This window comes from Brassica oleracea, chromosome C9, assembly GCF_000695525.1.
Source record: "Brassica oleracea var. oleracea cultivar TO1000 chromosome C9, BOL, whole genome shotgun sequence".
NCBI lineage: Eukaryota > Viridiplantae > Streptophyta > Magnoliopsida > Brassicales > Brassicaceae > Brassica > Brassica oleracea.
The window spans coordinates 41799511-41820462 of record NC_027756.1 but is presented as its reverse complement, the minus strand read 5'-3'; the positions used below and the strand labels follow the sequence as shown (position 1 = coordinate 41820462).

At 34.4% G+C, this 20952-nt stretch overlaps 4 protein-coding genes across 4 annotated transcripts; 1 reads left to right on the top strand and 3 right to left on the bottom strand.

Annotated features, from left to right (window-relative positions):
* Positions 1-783: 783 nt before the first annotated feature.
* On the bottom strand, positions 784-1676 carry LOC106317040. Its single transcript, XM_013754902.1, has 2 exons — positions 1226-1676; positions 784-1121 (listed from the first exon to the last, which is right to left on the bottom strand). Exons 1-2 carry the CDS (start codon positions 1577-1579, stop codon positions 798-800), a joined length of 678 nt encoding a protein of 225 aa, XP_013610356.1. The 5' UTR covers positions 1580-1676; the 3' UTR covers positions 784-797.
* A 472-nt stretch (positions 1677-2148) lies between these two features.
* Positions 2149-4945, bottom strand: LOC106315050. The gene is made up of 2 exons (XM_013752824.1): positions 3853-4945; positions 2149-3767 (listed from the first exon to the last, which is right to left on the bottom strand). The coding sequence occupies exons 1-2, from the start codon at positions 4943-4945 to the stop codon at positions 2149-2151; spliced, it is 2712 nt and encodes a 903-aa protein (XP_013608278.1).
* A 3943-nt stretch (positions 4946-8888) lies between these two features.
* LOC106317241 (MATH domain and coiled-coil domain-containing protein At2g42475-like) lies at positions 8889-10672 on the top strand. Its single transcript, XM_013755092.1, has 4 exons — positions 8889-9037; positions 9170-9327; positions 9445-9638; positions 9734-10672. The coding sequence occupies exons 1-4, from the start codon at positions 8937-8939 to the stop codon at positions 10631-10633; spliced, it is 1353 nt and encodes a 450-aa protein (XP_013610546.1). The 5' UTR covers positions 8889-8936; the 3' UTR covers positions 10634-10672.
* A 3732-nt stretch (positions 10673-14404) lies between these two features.
* Positions 14405-17582, bottom strand: LOC106313107. The gene is made up of 2 exons (XM_013750845.1): positions 16925-17582; positions 14405-16534 (listed from the first exon to the last, which is right to left on the bottom strand). The coding sequence occupies exons 1-2, from the start codon at positions 17415-17417 to the stop codon at positions 14640-14642; spliced, it is 2388 nt and encodes a 795-aa protein (XP_013606299.1). The 5' UTR covers positions 17418-17582; the 3' UTR covers positions 14405-14639.
* Between the last annotated feature and the right edge of the window lie 3370 nt (positions 17583-20952).

Sequence of the window (20952 nt, the reverse complement as noted above, 5' to 3'; positions counted from 1 at the left end):
AAATTCAAAATATAACATATAAGAAAAAATATAATTTTTTTTTATTATATGGTTAATGTGATTGTTTAATTTTTTTTAATAATATAAATTTAAACAAAAATGAAGAAGGATGCATAAATTGTTATCAAATCTTTATTATTCATAATCATTAATTGTCATATATATGTAGATCATATTAGGTAATTCCGTAGCTTTTATTTAAGGAAAGAATACACACTTCCTATATTTTAGGTTAATATAATTTTTCTAGTGTTATATAATTATGGAATAATGTGACACCATTAGATTAAATTATACTTTATATTAGATGCTCTAGAATTCTTTGAAATGAAATTTAGAAGGCATTTAGAGTGTCACCTAGGATTTAGGATTTTTTTTAATTAATACAAAATTAAGGTTCTAATTTTTCAAATGCTTCTCAATTAATATATAGGGGATTAGCATAATTAGTTATCTCTAAATATTAGCCCAAAAATTATATTTACAGAATATAATTAAAAAATCGATTAAATAATGAAACAACAATTTGTTTCATTTGTTACAAATCAATCCATGAACAGAATTCTCAACATGTTTTCAAGACAAGAATGCATCCACTAGAACTCTTGGATCTGTGCTGACTCTGTATATAGTGGGTAGCCTTACTTATTTGATATGTGTGTATCATCAACAAGTTAGTCTTCCATAAAATAATAAACATATGGTTACAAAATGAATATGAAACAATTCTGATTATCTATGATTTATCCTTCAGTAATTTATGTATAAAATCCCCATTTATGATTTAAAACACTAGCCTAAGGATCTGTTTCCGTCTTTGATGTTTTGGTCTCTGAATTGTGCACTGCCTCAACCACTTTCTTGGATTCTTCATCGTCTTCTCTAGCCGTTAAGCCAGTGTTATGGTGCAATGATTGTAAAGTAAGCAATTCCTTTTCCACATCTTCTTCTATAACGTGCTCATGTTTCAGATTCTCTTCATCATTCTTCTCAGTATCAGTTGAGTCTTTAGCTTCTGTAGCAACTTTATCTTTAGCAATATCTTGAGAGACGTCATGCTCTGGTCTTTGGGTGATCTCCAATGTTCTTGGTGATATTAATTCGGAAGAATCTGTACCGTTCTATTCAATGAATAAATAAAACAGTTACAAAACTTTGAAACAAGAACCAACAACCGGGGAAGAAGTTAAGAAATGTCAAAAATGATTAGAGTAGAGAGTAAAACCTGTTGTGTCCATGGTTGTGAACCTTGTGAATCATGAGCGTCTTCTAAACCTATTAATTCCCCCTTAACATTCACTATATTATTGTATTCTTGGGTCGGTTCAGCATGAAGATCTTTCAATAACCCTGAATTAGAGAACTTCTGATCAGTTGACTCATCCAATGTTGAGTGATTACCGTCTTGAACTTTCAGAAGTGTCACATCACAATCATTTTTTGCATTTTCGTAGTCTTCAACCAATTGTGTATAAGGAGGGCTTGAAGATGCTTCTAAAACGTCATGAGTTTTCTCTTGTTCCACTAGCTTTGCACTCTTATCAGATGTTTTGACTAATTTCGGATCATTTTCTTCCATGACCTCACTTTCTTGTAAATTTGTAAGAAAATGAGAACTCGTCAAGTCACCTTGAAGTGCCTTGTCTTCTGTTTGTTCTGTTACAGCCTTTGTGAAATTATCTTCTTCTTCTTCTTCTTCTTCTTCTTCTTCTTCTTCTTCTTCTTCTTCTTCTTCTTCTTCTCTTTCTTCTTCTTCTTCTTCTTCTTCTTCTTCTTCTTCTTCTTCTTCTTCTTCTTCTTCTTCTTCTTCTTCTTCTTCTTCTTCTTCTTCTTCTTCTTCTTCTTCTTCTTCTTCTTCTTCTTCTTCTTCTTCTTCTTCTTCTTTCATTTCTCTTTTAAATGAGTCTACACATGGAGTGTCCAAAGAAGAATCCAAGACGCTCTGATCTGCCTCATATTCCATTGGTTTTGTGTTTTCATACTCCAAATCTTTAGCAATATCTTGAGAGATAATGTCGTCATGCTCTGGTTTTTGGGAAGAACATGTACCTTGCTATTGAATAGATAAATAAACAATTACAAAACTTTGAATCAAGAACCAAAAATGAGGAGGAAGTTAATATATGTCAAAGATGATTATAATAGAGGTTAAACCTGTTGAGTCCATGGTTGTGAATTAGGAGCGTCTTCTGAACCTATTGATTCTTCCTCAATGTTAACTATATTGTTGCTTTCTTGGGTCGATTCAGCATGAAGATCTTTCAATAACCCTGAACTTTCTCCTTCTTTAGAGAATTGCTGATCAGTTGAGTCATCCAATGTTGAGTTATTACCATCCTGAACTTGTATAAGTATCACATCACTATCATTTTTTGCATTACCATATTCTTCAGACAATTGTGTGCAAGGATGGATTAAAAATGCGTCCAAGACGTCATGAGTTTCCTCTTGCTCCATTGGCTTTACATTCTCATCAGAATTTTTGACTAACTCCTGACCATTCTCTTCCATGACTACACTCTCTTGTAATTTCGGAGAACTCATCAAGTCACCTTGAAGTGCCTCATCTTCTCTTTGTTGTGTTACCTCCTTTGTAGAATTATCTAAGTCTGGCTCTTCTTCTCTTATCTCTATTTCAAATGATTCTACATAAGGAGAGGTTAAAGAAGCATCCAAGACGCTCTGAGATGCCGCATATTCCTTTGGCTTTGCGTTCTCCTCTGTATCATGTTCTCCTTGAATTATATTCAAAGTTTGGTCTTTCTGCTGGTGATCAATGATATTTGAATCCATAATCTTAGGAGGTCCACAAAGATCATCATGTTCTAACTGTTGAACATCAACAACTTCTTCATCAACCAAGTTCTTCATGGATGAATCCGTAGAAGTTGGAAATATCTGGTCAGTTAACTCTTTGGTCAAGCCGTTCATATTCTCTGTGTTTCTTGCATCGACCGAGTCCAAGATTGTTTCAGGTTCTTCTGTTATAGAAGACAAGGACACACTCGTATGGAACAACAAACCATCTAATTTTCCATAGCTTCTAGACTTGGGCACATCACTTGAACGAGAAGGTCTCATCTCAAAATTCTCTCTGGTTTGGCTTCTTCTATCTAACAAAGACATCTCATCAGCGGTCCCAAGGTGTTCATCTGACAAACATTTCTGATATGGTTTAGTCACTAGCCCATTATCATCCTCTTTTGTTCCAGTTCCACTTCTTGATTCACATTGCTGAGAGACCCTCTTACGTGATTCTTCACCGCGGATGATTTCTCTATCAATATCAGTATCATACGTGTATGATTCTCCACCGTTAGACCAGTCATCAAGCCAATCAACCGTCGTAGGAGGTGAACCTAGCTCTGAAACCTCAACTTGCATATCTGAGGCAATGGAGAATGTTCGGTTGTGAGAACTTGCGCCTCTGCGAGCATAAAACATGTTGTTATCATCGAGTCTTGGCGCTAATAAGCCTCTAGGTAATGGGCTTGGGATGTCGTTTCTTGCTTGATTCACAAGAAACCCAGGAAACTTATCCATTGAGTGGCTTATAGCTTCTCTGAGCTCTGCTTTGTTGAAACGGTTGAGTTCTGCCTCACTCTCTTCTGAACAACTTGAGGTATCATCATCTTCTTCACTCGTATCTGTCTCATGATTAACTTCCACGTCTCCATTTTTCCCGCTCTTATCATCCTTTGTTGTGACTGGTTTGACGTAGCATGGGATGTTTTGTTCATTATGATCCATATATTCATTGTCCAAATCTGCAAACAAAACAAAAAGAAATAAAGAATGATTAAGTATATATAAAAACAAAAATAATACATTAATAAAACAAGAACACATTACCTAAAAGTTTTCTAGTAGTGGAAATGTCTGAAGCAGGAACTGGGCTGTTCATACACTGAGCATGTTCTGGAGAAAAATGAGCAAAACTGCAGAAACTCTCATGACGACAAAGGAACATATCATTAGGGTTAAAAAATGAAAACTCTTGATCAAAGCTATCTCCAGTTAGATTAGGTCTTTCCTCTTGAGGATCATAAGGAATATCGAAAGGGCTTCTCGCTTGTAACATCACAGAAGGCGCTGACCCTGGAACTTGCAAACCTGATTGATAACTTCTACGTTTTTCAAAACTGTTGTTGTTATTGTTCCTTGGAACCGTAATGTGAAGGTTGTTGTTCTGTGTAGGGCTGGTTGTCTCTTCAGCTTGAAGCTTATTATGTTGATCTAAAGCTAGTTTAAAGAGTCGTCTTGTCCTTCTTCTAGCAATTAGACTCTCTAGTCTCTTGTTTCTCTCAACCTCTGAGATCCCATGCTCGTTCACATTGCTTATCGTCTCTTCTTTATCATCATGTTTCTCTTCATTGACCTCACAGTTGCAAACCATTGGCTCTTCTTCAACGTTAAGATAACCCAAATCTTGAGAAGACATTCTTGAATCTTCTTCAGCAAAAGCCTTATCTTTCTCTTCTTCTACTACGTTGGTTTCTATTGCTTTTGGAGACTCCTCGAATTGTGGTGTACGTCCGAGGAGATCGTTGTAAAGAGAGGTCAAGATAACTTTGTCCTTCTCTTCGTCGCTTGTTTGTGAATCCCATTCCTCAACCCTCATTCGAGCGTTTCTTCGGACACTTCTTTGTTGTCTTAAGTGACATCTACCACCTTTCTTTTCTCCTTCACAATTCTCTGGCCCCGAAGAGGAACCGGAAAATCTCAATCCCAGTTTCTCTCGGGCGTACACTACAACACATGCAAGAACCGGAGACGAGTATATCAAGAAGAACAACAAGGAAGGGAGGAGAATGTATAACGCGAGTAAGAACATGGAAACCAGAGACAAGATTGGGTGGTTTCTCATGAATTTGATGCTTGTGCTCATCGAGAATCCAATAACTTTCCATATTATTGCGCATGTTTCCTTCACGTCAATACCCATTTTCCATACAATCACTAGTCAACAGATTACAATCGATAAAAAATCAATTGAAACAAGATCAATATTTGGGGGTTTCCTTCGTTTTTAGCTTGTGGGAGATCATACAAAAACATTGATAAATGGGGTTTACTAAAGTTAGACAGCATATATTGTCTGGAGTTCCTCTGTTTCAGGACGTTAGCATTATTTCTCCCTCCATATTTGTTTGTTACAAGTGGACATTAAAACGACAAAACAGAAGACAGATTTAGTTTGTTAACGAAAAAACAAGTTTTAATTCTTTTTTTTTTTGCTTTTATTTCTAAGATAGCCCTATCTTTTTGTTCTTCAATCTGAATTTTTACTAATCAAATATGTATATTTTAACTTCAAACAAGTTGATTTTGAAATACCAAGAAAAAAATCAGATTTGAACTTTCGTAATCTATCTATATTATTTATAGTTTTGATTAAACTAATTGATATTAAAATATCATTTATAAACTTTTTAATATAATTTATCCAATTTTACTTGTATAAAATCGGATTTCGTAGATAGTTGAGGTTACATCCCTTCTCTTCCACATGTCTCCGCCTAGGGGTGGACACTTTACCCGATATCCGAAGCGGCAACCGAATCCGATCCAAAAAACCCGAACCGAAATCCGAAATGAAGTAGCAAAATATCCGAACGGGTATTGAATTAGGAGAGATTGGATATCCGAACCCGAACGGGTAATATCCGAACCCGAATGGATATCCGAAGATAACCGAACATATGTATAATTAACCTTATATTTCTAGCTTACTTCACTCATTTTATATAAAATATTTATATTGATCCTACACATACTTTAAGTTCATATGATATACATACAATTACGGAGAAAATGATTTGCTACTCACTTAAAATACATATCAAAGTTTTTATTTCAAGAATTAACAAAAAGTTACATCCAAAATTTAAAAACATTAACCAAATCAATGTCTTTTTAGTTTCAAAATATTATGTCCAAATCTATTAACCATTGAATCTATTAAGAATAAAAAACATTTAAGTGAAAGTTATATTTTTAAATACAAGAAATTTGAGAAATGATTTTTTTTTTTCAAAATCTAAATATCTGAACCCGGTCCGAAATAACCGAATCCGAACTAAAAATACCCGAACCCGATCCGAATTACAGAAACATCCGAACGGATTCTACACCTCTATACCGAAATACCCAAAAATCCGAAATACCCGATCCGAACCCGAACGCCCAGCCTTATCTCCGCCCTTGGGAACTAAAGACGGCGAGCTCCCGTAAAGATTGAGGTTTCCCGTTTATCAAAATTAATATAAAATAAATAAAATTGATTATTTTGATTTATTTACCAAAAATATATTGTAAATAAACAAGATGTATTGTTTTGATTTATGCGATTACTATAATATCCTATATATTAATTGAGGAACAATTGATTACTCTAGCAAGTGTAAGATTTTATTAATTAATATCATTCAAAATTATTACAAGATATTGATATAATTAAGATTTATTTAGAAGTTATTGAAATCGTCTAGCGAGAACATGAATTGCACAAAAAATTTGTTTTCTTAACCCTAACACTCTTTCTATTCGTCACAACATCGACATAGAATATTTGGAAGTGTCGATTGACAATCTGAAATGGTAATGTTTTTCTAAGTTCACCCCATTATTTTTCTTAAATGGGTCTAGAACAGTTTTTAATAATTAACTAAATGAGCAACATATATAATAAAATGTATCTTATATATTAAAACAGAAGTCGCAACCTTAATTCATGTGTGATTTTTTAAAAAATGGATCCTCGCTAGAAATTATTTATCATTCATTTATTACTAATAATATGAATTAATAATATATCATTCCTAATATAACACCGACTCCTAAAAATCCGGATTTGTTAACAAACTCACCTTGATTCATTTGTGGTATTTTTATTTATATCATCATTTAAATTTTTTATTAAATGTATTTTCTTAATGATAATATATAATCTTTGAACTACTTAAATCATAATATAATTTGATATCTTTTAATTTAAAATACATATATATATATATATATATATTTAATTTTCTTAACAAATGTGTTGAAAAACATTATAACAATATCTTAATTATCAAAAATTGTATATAAATATTTTCACTAATTTTGTAATTAGTAATGAAATAATGTTATTATACATAAATATATATATATATATCTTTTATATTTTATAAAATGAAAAAATATATCAAATTTTACTATTTTATAGTTATATCTATCATTTTAAAATAAAACATTGTATTTAACTAAATATGATAAAATTATTTTAAACTGATAAATTAATATATTTTATTTTCACAAACATTAAAAATTTATGCTAGAAATATAATATGTTGGTAGAACGGGTTAACATTAGTAAATTAAATAAATCATGTTTAAAATTAACTTATCTTAAACTTTTATATATATATATTTATTATCTTAAATGAATAAACATAAAAAAATATTGATAAAGGAAATCTAGCGCTTTGAATTACGGGTCAAGATCATAATAATTGAATAAAAAATAATTTTAAAATATATGTAATAAAAAATACCAATATATGTGATGATTTGAAATAATCAATTAACTTACGGCATGAAATCTATCAAATTGTTATATTTAAAATAATTATATATAAACATTTAAATATATAAGTAACCTTAAAAATATATTCTAATTATGTAAAATATATATAAACATGAAAATTAATACCCGCACGGTTGTGCGGATCCGAATCTAGTTTTGGTTTAAAAATTGTTGCATAGCCAAAATCAATATGAACCATCATCATTTTCGTTTAAAATTTTTGTCACAATAAAAATTTAGGGCTAGGCAAAAAATCCAAATCCAAATCCAAAAAACCGAACCGAGAATAGTACTGAACATTAACCAAATTGGTTAGATATCCAAATGAGTTTAAAATTTTGGTATCTAGAGAAACGGAACCGACTCCGATCCAAACCGAAATATTCTAGGCATCCGAATACCGAACAAAATTTACATACTTAAATATATTAATTATTTTTAAATTTAATATCTAAAAAAGATATACAAAATATATAAAAAGTTTTTAAGTTGTCCAAAATACTTGGAAATATATACAAATAGTTATAAATACATGTTTAAATAGCTAAACGATACTTATAATATCTAAAATAATTAAAATCTATTGATTTCCTATACAAATATTTAAACTAAATCAATTTTTATGTTAAGTTTAAGTATTTTGGTATACATTATTCAAATTTATATGTTATATTTAGTTTTAGATAATGAAAATTTAAAGTATATATGAACTTTAATTTTTGAAAAAAATTTAAATATGTGATCCGAACTCATACCCGAACCAAATCCGCAAAGATCAAAACCGAACTAAATCCTCAAGGATCTGAAAAGAACTAAATGGTATTAGAATGTCGACCTCTAATCAAATGTAAAAAAAATTATTGATAACAAAATATATATTGTTTATAATATTTAATTACAATATATTTTAAAAGAAATTTACTCCGCGCTAGGCGTGGATCATCTAATTGATATTAAAATATCATTTGTTGAATATAAAGACGGCGAGCTCCTGTAAAGACTGAGGTTTCCCCTTTCGAATCACAAATTCTTGTGGGTTTACATGGGTGTGAAGTTTCTCAAAATTTAAGAAAAAAAAGTTTCAAAATTAATATTTTCTTTAATATAAAATATTTTTGTCAAAATAATGGAAAGCTTAATGAAAATTATAATGGAAAACACTAGAAATTTTACATTATTTTAATTAATTATTTTGCTTTGAGAATTCCTATTGGGCTAGGGTTTAAAGGAAGTTTTCCTTTCTTCTTTTTGCGTCCTCTATAAATACAGGACTTCTTACGCCTGAACGTATCATCATCATACAAAGTTCCTGAAAAATTCTTCTTTGCTAGAAATAACCAAATCTACCAGATTTTTTAAGTCGAATATGTGGGATCAAAGACCTAGTTTCAGGTTTGAGATAGATAACTTCTCGGACAAGAAAGCTGTCATAACGTCTAAGGATTTCGTGGCTGGCGGATGCGAATGGTAAAACATCGAATAGCAGGATCTAAACTTAAATTTACCTTGTTAAACTCTATTGTCTTCATGTTCTCGGAGATTGATTAATTTATTGTTTTTATTGTACCTAGCACTCATCTTTGTTTTATATTCTTTCAGGTATCTTGCAGTTCATCCCAAGGGAAATTACAATGATCAGTTGTGTTTGTTTCTCTACGTTGCAAATCGTAAATCCTTGCGAACTGGTTGGAACAGAAGTGCTAAATATTATTTCCTAGTGTTGAATGATTCCAACAAAAAACTCTATAAATCATCAAGTAAGAAGTTATATCTTTTCTTGTTTTGACTTTTTTTTATTCTTTTTTTTTTTTTTTTTGGAATTTGATGTGTTGATGAATAACTTAACTTTTTGTCTTTTTGTATATGTTCTACAGTATTGGGAAAGACGTTGTTTTGCGCTGAGAATCCAGCACGGGGTACCCGAAAGACGTTGCCTCTAAGCAAGTTTCAGGAAAAAGGGTTTTTGGAGAAGGACAAACTCATCATTGAAGTCTACATTAATGTTGTTGAAGCTTTCGATGGAAAAGGCGAGGAGGACATCAATGGTTTTCAAGTTTTTGCTGCTCATGTAAGTCAAAAAGGGATATACGTCTCTTCTTTATGTTTTTGAATAATAACATATGATTTATATGGATGAGTAACAAAAACACGTTTTATTGGCAGGTTGCTTCAGTGAAAAAGATATTCGCAGAGACAGAATACAAGAATACTCTAAGCAACGCTTGCAGCAAGTTGAGTGATCTTGCGGAAGTAGGAGTCAAGCTGGACTGGTTGAAGTCAAAGTTTGATGAAGTTTCCTTCAAGAGGAAGAACGCAGACGACGGTGCTGATGATGAGTCTCTGGTCCAACAACTCGAGGAACGCATCAAGAATCTTGAACTAATGGTATCAGGCTTCAAGAAGGACTGTTCCAAGTCAAAGTCCAATATGAAGAAATCACATGCTGCTGATGAGTGTCGTTTCCAAAAACTTGAAGAAAGCGTCAAGAATCTTGAGCTGATGGAATTAGGGTTGAAACTGGACAGTTTGAAGTCGAAGCTTGAGGAGGTTTCCTTGGAGAAGAAGATATCACATGATGCTGATGAGTCTCGGGCCAAACTACTCGAGGGACGTGTCAAGAACATTGAGCTAATGGAAACAGCCTCTAAGCTGGACAGTTTGAAGCTGAAGCTTGAGGAAATTGCCTTCGAGAGGAAGAAATCATATGATGCTGATGAGTCTCGGGTCCGACAACTCGAGGAACGCATCAAGAATATTGAGCTGATGGATTTAGGATTCAAGCTGGACTGTGTGAATACGAAGCTTGATAATGCTGACGAGTCTCGAGTCCAACAATTCGAGGAACGTTTAAGGGACATGTCAAGGAATGTGGGATTCACGCTAAATTTTTTGAATACAAAGATCGAGGAAGTGTCCTTAGAGAGGAAGGAATCTGATGATGCTCGGTTCCAACAACTTGAGGAAAGCGTCAATAACATTGAGCTTATGGTGTCGTCTCTCGAAGATGAACTAGACAAGAAGAAGGATAAACCTTCTAATGATGGATTTTGGTTGGTCGACTAGGTTTTTCTTGATGTAGAGATCAAGATTTTTGTTTATTGATTCTTATAGAAGACACTAATGTCGTTTCATTTTTCTCCTGTTTTGGTTTTTAGTTTTGCACTGTGAATCCTATAGTCTAGAGATTCCACATAACCAAAAGTATTTTTTTTTCGTTCTGATTTAATCCCAAAATTCACCTACAAATCACTTTAATAATAATAAATTATATATTTAAAACGAATTTTAAATTAGTAATATGAGATTTATATGTTATATTAGATAACTGATTATAAATTAATATAATAAACTTGTCAAAAATAAAAAAATATTAAAAAGATAATTATATATATATATATTATATTGTGTTGTTATCTAATAATATAGTTTTCTATTTAAAAAATTAAGATTCAAAATAATTTATAATTAAATAATTGTAAAATATTTGTATAAAGATATTTTCTAAAATATTAATTTTTTTTTTATAAAAAAAATATATTTTATTAAATTTGTTGAAGATGGAATTCGAACCCTGGATGATCCAGTGACTATTCGAACCCTAAAATATTTTTAATATGTGCTTGTTTTTAATTTATTACTAAATAAATCAAACGGATGAGTATTTTCCCCACAGTTTATTCTATTGGTATTTAACTAATAATACATCTATATGTAAATATTTGTAAGAAACATTTACGATCTGAGGTCACTTTTCATCTTTTATATATCACTCTAGGACAGTTGTTGCTCCTAACACACTTTTTCACATGTTGCACGTAGATAGGCAATATGAAATGACAGTGTTGTCTTTTTCCTTTACAACCAGAAAACTAAATTGTTTTCTTTTGTAGTAGTCGTCGGTTCAAAATTCCAGAGAAAAAAGAAGCCCCACAAATTTTTTTGTTCTTGCTATATTCTCACAGTCTCTTCATTTTTGCTCCTCTATTTTCCCCTTTCTTTTTATTACTCTTCCATTATTTAGAGAATCTCTTCCATCTTCACATAATTCTATGATTTTCACAAGATCAATTATAGAGAAATCGTTTTCTTCTCCATTAATCGGTGAGAATGGATGAGTTTGGTGTTCTCGATAATCGTTACGGAAAAAAGGCCCAAAGAAAATCTGCTCCAACTACCGCATCCAAGCGTTCTCTCAACAAGAGAAAATCGGTCAAAATCTATGTTCCACTCGACTTGGATCTGGTTCCAAGTAAACTCGGGTTCGATTGTCGTTAACATGGCTTCAGGGAAAAAGGGATTTCGGTGGCTTATTTAAGAAGTTGACACAAAATATTGGAGAAGCAGGGCAGGGGAGGAATTTGAGAAGAGCCAGAGCGAGGCTTCCCGTTACGGTCTGGAACTGTTGCAATAATGGAACGATGAGGATGGTGGGATTGGCTAGGATATTGAGGAGACAGAAATATCAGTAGAGAGCATAGACAAGAGATTGCAGGATGCTTTTCAGGATTTGAATGCTCTTATGGTATTGCCCTTCTTCTTCTCCTTCCCTTTCGCCTTTAAGCATCATCATCTTGGACGTCTGAAACATGTTCTGATACAAAAGCTTAACCTTTTGGTATTCTCTCTGTCTGTGGAGAGTAAGGTTTGATTATTGATTTCGTAATAAGAAGATCAGCTGTTATAGATAAGGAAAAAAGTATAGGTTTCTGTGGAGAGTAAGGTTTGATGAAAATACTCTTTGTTTCATTTTCCGTTTTGGAATCTGTGTTTTACATAAATTCTGTAGAGTCTGTATTAAAATTACATTGAGAATGACTAGTTAATTGTTAATGGATATATAATCGTTGTACATGTGGATATATAAACAAGTGTACATATCATTAGTGTAACAATTGAAACACACAAAACATGCTAACACTATTATGTCCACCAGCTTCATCAAACTCCTTTTACCGCTTTTCATGAGTTGCTGAGAAAAACGTAGAGTTCCCGTTGATGCAGCCCAATGACTCCATGTTTCTATATATGTTCTCCCATCTTAACCTTAGAATGTTTGTAAGGTTCGTGTATCTGCATTCCATCTCTCCCGAGCTCTTTGAAAGCAGCATTGTACATTCACCTTTATTAGACTCAGAGTTCGTTTAACACCATTACATATACGTGTACATCGGCTAGGTATGCCCACGTGTACACCGTCTATGAATGTCCATGTGTACACTGATGCGGTTATTCAACGAATTATCCATGTGTACACTGATGTGGTTCTTGTACGATCTCTTCATGTTTCTTAACCATATGCATTTTAATGTGTCCATATCCACAAACCATCCATAAACTTAATTCTTATTTACATGTCATAACAAGCTGGTCCTTTTGTCAAAACCTTAGAGTTGGTGAATGCATCAAATCGTAAGCTACGATTGCTGAGTTTGGAGAGGAAGAGGACCTCAAACGGCGCCGAAAAGAATAGAGGTGGGGGAGGTGGAGGATAAAGATGGTGTCTCCGGGACGGATTTAGTGAGACGGCCCAACAACAGACAAGGTACTCTTTGAGGTGTTAATGGCGGTTGGATTTGCTGAAGTGACGAAGTAGAGAAACTCGTCGTCAAATCATTGATTTCTATTTTTTGTGGTTAAAAGAACAAATAATTGTAGGATTGAGGACTTTTAAAAAAAAAAAGTAACAAGCGAAGGAAAACAAATGAAGTGAGAGAGTGCGGAAAGATGAAAGTTCATAAGCTAGAGAATATATTTATGATAAAACAATGACTGAAAAATATGTAATCTTAACCATTTTTTTTATATTGATTTAGATCTTAAAGATGAGAAAAGTTTTTAGCTTTATATCAAATCATGGACTGTCTTAGAAAAGTCCGTATGATTATATTTAAAATCAACGGTTATATTACTTTTCTTGTAAGTGAGGGTTTGATATTTAATTAGTTAGTTAGTTATTAATTGTCTTTGTATAGCATTTGAACATGATTTTTTAACAAGCGAAGTATTTGTATTTCAGCTTGTCTTTGTATAGCATTTGAACATGATTTTTTAACAAGCGAAGTATTTGTATTTCAGCTTGTCTTTGTATAGCATTTGAACATGATTTTTTAACAAGCGAAGTATTTGTATTTCAGCTTGTCTTTGTATAGCATTTGAACATGATTTTTTAACAAGCGAAGTATTTGTATTTCAGCTTGTCTTTGTATAGCATTTGAACATGATTTTTTAACAAGCGAAGTATTTGTATTTCAGCTTGTCTTTGTATAGCATTTGAACATGATTTTTTAACAAGCGAAGTATTTGTATTTCAGCTTGTCTTTGTATAGCATTTGAACATGATTTTTTAACAAGCGAAGTATTTGTATTTCAGCTTGTCTTTGTATAGCATTTGAACATGATTTTTTAACAAGCGAAGTATTTGTATTTCAGCTTGTCTTTGTATAGCATTTGAACATGATTTTTTAACAAGCGAAGTATTTGTATTTCAGCTTGTCTTTGTATAGCATTTGAACATGATTTTTTAACAAGCGAAGTATTTGTATTTCAGCTTGTCTTTGTATAGCATTTGAACATGATTTTTTAACAAGCGAAGTATTTGTATTTCAGCTTGTCTTTGTATAGCATTTGAACATGATTTTTTAACAAGCGAAGTATTTGTATTTCAGCTTGTCTTTGTATAGCATTTGAACATGATTTTTTAACAAGCGAAGTATTTGTATTTCAGCTTGTCTTTGTATAGCATTTGAACATGATTTTTTAACAAGCGAAGTATTTGTATTTCAGCTTGTCTTTGTATAGATTTGTAAATATATAAGTTGTCTGGAAGAAATAAGTCGTCTGGAAGGTTTTCCAACTGGACGACTTACAAATAAGTCGTCTAGAAGGTTTGGACGACTTGAAGGGATAGTAGAAGGTAGTCTAAAAATAAAATACACTTGAAGGGATAGTAGAAGGTCGTCTAAAAATAAAATACACTGGACGACTAATAATTTAGTCGTCTGGACGGGTAATCAAGACTGGACGACTTAAATTTAGGTCGTCTGGACAACTAGTCAACTGGTTGTGTACATTATGGTTTCGTATGGCCAGTTTCCTTGCAGTTTGAGCATCTTCGTGACCTGTGTTTCTTCCTGGGTTTGTGTCCTCTCATCCTAGATAGCTCCAACCAAGATTGCCATCTTGATTTCTTCGGTCTCCCCCGACCACGCTTTAGTTCTGGAGGAAAGCATTCTCGTTCCTCAATATGTTGTGACACGATAGGATATATATTCTCTGAGTATCCTGCATACAGATAATTCTTTGAGTACAGTGGACATACAAGTGTGGAGATATGCAAACCAGCATGTGTTCCAGCAGCTATAGCATGAGAGCAAGGTATTTTCTCCACTCCATAGACACCACAATCACACTTTGCATGTTCCAAATCAACCACACAGTCCATTTTGCCACCTTTGACAAAGAAATGCCATCCATCAATTGGTTCAACCGTCATCGTATTCGCTATCTCTTCTCGAACAGCAAGCAAGTATTCAACACCCCCGCTATGTTCAGTTGTGAGACTCAAAGCATCTTGTCTCCTTTTCCAATACCATTTTCCTAACTTCTGCCTTATGAACTCCAGCAGGAACGTAATCGGAAATCCTCTTGCTCGCTTCAGTGCGGAATTAATAGATTCAGCAATGTTGCTTGTTTTTATGTTGAACCTGTTCCCCTTACAATAAACCCTTGACCATAGCCTGACGTCGGCTTTCTCCAAATACGTTGCAAGTTCCGGGTTTGCACTCCGTATCTCAGCCATGTACCGGTCAAAATCGTAAACCGTGTGAGCATAAGCAGCCCCTTTCACCAAGTACATGAGATGTTTCCCTTTAAACTTTTTGACAATGTTATCTTGAAGGTGATAATAACATATTCCTCGGGTTGCCCAAGGAAACACCTTATCACACGCACTTTTAATGGCCTTGTGCCGGTCGGAGACTATCACCAGAGGCTTGTCATGAGATATACAACTAGCCAATTTTGTGAAAAACCATTCCCAAGAAGGTATATCTTCCTCATCCACGATCCCAAAAGCCAATGGGAATATCTGAAAATTGCCATCTTGTGCGGCTGCAACTAACATAGTTCCTCCATACTTTCCACTTAGGTGAGTTCCATCCACCACAATGACCCTTCTCTGATACTTAAAACCTTTGATAGAAGCTCCAAAAGAGAGAAATAGATACTTAAATCTTTTCATAGAATCAAGTTCTATCGCCGTGATAGAATCAGGATTTGCAATGGAGATTTGCTCGAGATATGATGCCAGACGCGAATACCCTTCTTCTGCTGATCCTCTCACCAATCTTTGTGCATATAACAGTGCTCTGTATGAAGTGGTGTAATCAAGCGCCATGCCAAACATGTTCCTCATTGCATCAGTGATATGCTGCGGAGTTATCCCATCAATGATTCCAACACGATCAATGAAAAGACTACCTACATACTTCGGAGTACAGTGTCTCCGCTGAGCGATTCGGTCTCCCGCTGAGCATAAATGTTTTTCCACATACTTTGTTACCCAAAACGTGTTTGTCCCATGTTTGACACTCGCTCTGACCTTCCATCCACAATAGCTAACCGGACATGTTGCCACAACGAGAGTTTTCGTTGATTTGTATAATCTGAAAGAAAACTTACCCCTCACTGCTGCCAACCGCAGCTCTGAAAGCAGAGCACCCTTGCTAACAAAACTCTGGTTGACATAGATACTGGTACCATTCGATTTTCCTCCTTCAATAGCATTTGTCTTAGCATATGTCTTTTGGATTTCTTCAAAACAAATATTATCATCATCTTCCTCGTCCTCATCTGGAACCTTTCCATAAAGACTGTAATCCCCACCATTCTGATCCGTTTCACCAACAATAGAATTATCAGCATCCTCCTCCCCATTTTCCTCCTCCCCATCTTCTTCCCATTCACCAGCTTCATCATCATCACCAACATCTTCTTCCCATTCACCAGCTTCATCATCATCACCAACATCTTCTTCCCATTCACCAGCTTCATCATCATCACCAACATCTTCTTCCCATTCACCAGCTTCATCATCATCACCAACATCTTCTTCCCATTCACCAGCTTCATCATCATCACCAACATCTTCTTCCCATTCACCAGCTTCATCATCATCACCAACATCTTCTTCCCATTCACCAGCTTCATCATCATCACCAACATCTTCTTCCCATTCACCAGCTTCATCATCATCACCAACATCTTCTTCCCATTCACCAGCTTCATCATCATCACCAACATCTTCTTCCCATTCACCAGCTTCATCATCATCACCAACATCTTCTTCCCATTCACCAGCTTCATCATTATCACCAACATCTTTTTCCCATTCACCAGCTTCATCAATATCCCTTTTCTCTGAAACCGTTTCGACCTTGCTGCGGCTTGATACACAAAGACATACTCTATGGGTTTTGAGTATCTCCAGCAAGTTTCGAACTTGTCTATCACTTGTAACATGAATGGGAAGACTGCCTGGAGCCATCATCATTTCTGCTGGTAATGAGTAGCTAATCTCCACACTCACTGTTCTCATGTCCAGGTTATAATCTTCTTGAGCCATTGCAACAAGTTCAGCATATGTTGAATCTTCATTCAATAAAAACAATCTTCCTCCTTTGAGATCATCAACCACAAAATCCCAACGGAAATCTCTCAACAACCATTCTCCATACACTGCATGTAACTGAAAAATCATCTGCAAATATTCAAAATAAAACACATTAGTAAACATAGAGAAAAGGGAAATGAAGAAGTTCAATAAACATTGCCGCAGACGACTTAGCATTAAGTCGTCCAGAAGACTTAAAGGTAAGTCGTCTAAAGAGGTCACTTTTGCAATTGAAAATTAAAAGGGACGACTTAATTCTAAGTCGTCCGGCTTTGTTTGTTAAAAAAAAAACTTCAGACGACTTATATATAAGTCGTCTACGAGAAACGGGCTAGTTTTGCATTTGACCGAATCGTGTCAGATCTTTGACTATTTCTGGACGACTTATAATTCAGTCGTCTCTAGGAAAGTTAAAATTTCAATATTTTATGAAAACTTGACGACTTACACGTAAGTCGTCAAGTTTTCATAAAATATTGAAATTTTAACTTTCCCAGAGACGACTGAATTATAAGTCGTCCAGAAATAGTCAAAGATCTGACACGATTCGGTCAAATGCAAAACTAGCCCGTTTCTCGTAGACGACTTATATATAAGTCGTCTGAAGTTTTTTTTTTAACAAACAAAGCCGGACGACTTAGAATTAAGTCGTCCCTTTTAATTTTCAATTGCAAAAGTGACCTCTTTAGACGACTTACCTTTAAGTCTTCGGGACGACTTAATGCTAAGTCGTCTGCGGCAATGTTTATTGAACTTCTTCATTTCCCTTTTCTCTATGTTTACTAATGTGTTTTATTTTGAATATTTGCAGATGATTTTTCAGTTACATGCAGTGTATGGAGAATGGTTGTTGAGAGATTTCCGTTGGGATTTTGTGGTTCAACCATAGCCCATATTTTGAATCAAAAGCTTGAGTTTTTTGGATGAATATAGAGAGAAAGTGAAAGAAATGTTGTTTTTAGTTCATAACAATTGAAACAGAGAGAGTGTAAAGAGATTTACGTGCATTAAAGGGCATTAAAAGCTCCAAACAGTTCGTACAAGGTTGTTGCCACTATTCATTGCAGTGGCAATATTGTAAATACTTGAAGAAGATGAGGTTGAGACAGTAAAGAAGCCATTTTCGAAAAAAAAAAAAAATGTTAATGGCATTTTCGTATATGAAATGCAGGTGTGGGGTTAAAATCTCAAAAAAAAAGAGTCAAAAGAAAAGGTTAGTTTTCTGTTCGACTCCAAGTTTTGAGTCACTTTTGCAGAAAAAACCCACAAAAAAAAGAAAAAGGTAAGTTAGGGGACAACAATGTAAACAATCACACAAAAACTACGCTAGTAGCTTAAAGTGACGCAATATGTAATAAAATCATAGAAATTGACCATGAGTGTAAATCACTCTATTTGTAAAGGTACAAACTAACCGTCCTCCTGACTTGGTCATATGGTGGTTTGTCTATGATTGGACGAAGAGAGAGAAAAAACGCTCCAACTTCTCACTAGTTCTCCAAAAAACTGAAATCGTTTCCGGTGGCCGGCGAGCATCTCGCCGCCGGTCACCACTCCTCTTTTACTTATCTTTTTGTTTTTGTTGACTGTTGTTTTATATTATCGATCGGTTAGATCGAATTAAACTTCCGTTGCGGATATAGTTCTTCGCTAGGCGATTTTGTATTGTAGTCAATCCCAAACCGAAGCTGTTCTTTATGTGTTCTATCAATTCTTCGGTAGGTATTGATATAAATAAAGCTCTGATCTTGTCTTCACTTTGATCGGAGTTTAAGTCGATCATCAGCCTTTCACTTTGCTCTAATCTCAATCCCGATCAGCTGCGGTTCAGATTTCTTCACTGATCACTTTAATCTTCTTACCAAGAGAATCAGTGTCTACGTCATATTTTAGCCACTATGGGGCTTTTTGTTGAGCATCTCTGTCGGATGAAGATTGAGTATGAAGGTTATTCTAAAAGTCAGCTAGGAGTGGATTCAGAAGAAGTTGGCGCTACTGTAGCAGTCCGATGAAAGATTTTTCTTCAACTTGACTTAAATCTCTTCCGCGCGTCAATCTGGTGAATCAAGACCTCTCTGCACAAGTTGCTACGGCTAACGTGAAAGGTATCAGAGATTAGAAGTGTTGTTCATTAAAGTCTAACGGCAAAGCAAGGGTAAATCTTGGATTTACCGGCGACGTTGAAATTCCGGATCTCCAATCTCACATGGAGGCGCGTGTCGGCTTGTTGGATGACGCAAGATTGAAGATCCACGCGAAAGCTTAGGTTGACGCGTGGCTAGGAGCTTCAGATGTCCTGACGCGTGGCTTCGAACGTGTAGTTGTAAGGCGGTTTGGATCCGTAAATTGGGTCTGGGCCTTTAGGTTTTCTTTTATATCTAGCTTGTAATTTCGATGGGGATTGGACTTTATGAACATATACTTGTAATCTTGTCTCCCTAATGGGCTTTAATCAAATGATAAGTTGACAAAAAAAAAAAAAAGACTGTCATATGGTGGAGGCACACCTTCAAAAACCTTCCGACGGGCAACTGCAGCAGCTCCACGCTTTGTTTTGTGTGGAATCATACTGCAAATCAACACACAGAAACATAAAGTGATTTTTCGATTTCAAGCAGTTAATGTCATTGTTATTTTAAATGAATTATTATGTTTATTTCTTATATATTTGATCATAAATAAATTAATTAGTTAATTATAATAAAAATTGTTAAAAGAAAATAGGAAATACGTAATGATTCTTATAAAATTAATGGAAAAGTCTATTTTTATTCATAACATAGAAGTTCTTTAGATAAATGGAAAGATTACAATTCATAATCTCTTGGTTATGAGCCATTCACAATCTGGTTCATAACACTTCCCCTTGGATATCATAACCATTTAGAGCTTGTAATGTGCTTTAATGTTGCCTCATTAAAACCTTAACAGAAAAACCCAATTGGGACAAAACCATGGTGAAAGAAAAAAAGTACAACCCACATTACTCCCCATAATTTGGACATTACTGAAGGTCCCTTGGACCTCTTCAATTTTCTGCAATCCGTGGGTGATGAAGATCTTGGGCAGAATATGATTCGCCCTCGAACATGATAGTTGGTTCTTCTTTACCATCGGCCATGCCACAATCTGATCGAACATATTGAGTCATCGACCTCAAATACACACACACGAAATCTTAGATGATGTTGCTGTGATATGCGTGTACCACCATGTGTAAAACATAACCTGTCTGAAAACAAATCAACAAAACCAAATAACTTCTCTTTGGACTGGTTAGTATAAAATAAACCAAAATCAAAGGCTTCTTCATTGTCCTTCTTATGGACCAATCAGATCAGTGTCTAAAACAAGACTTTTGCACCGTCCATCTCAGGACTAAATAGACTTCTTTATCGTCTACCTTTGGATTGAATGGATCAGTGTCCAAAACAAGTGATCTCACGCCCATGTACTAGATAACAGGTGAGACTGGTCCATATTAAATCTCTTGAGTACCATTTTCTGTATATACTATTTGATGCACAAAGATTTCATTGTTAATGTACTCAGGCTGTAATCCCAAACAAAACTTTGTTTTCCAAGATCTTTCATCTTAAACTCTTTCTTGAAATATTCAACTGTTTGGGAAATTGTATCCAGAAGTTCCTAGGATATTCAGGTCATATACTTTGATGATTATCAATATTGTTCTCGAGAACTTGCTGTACTT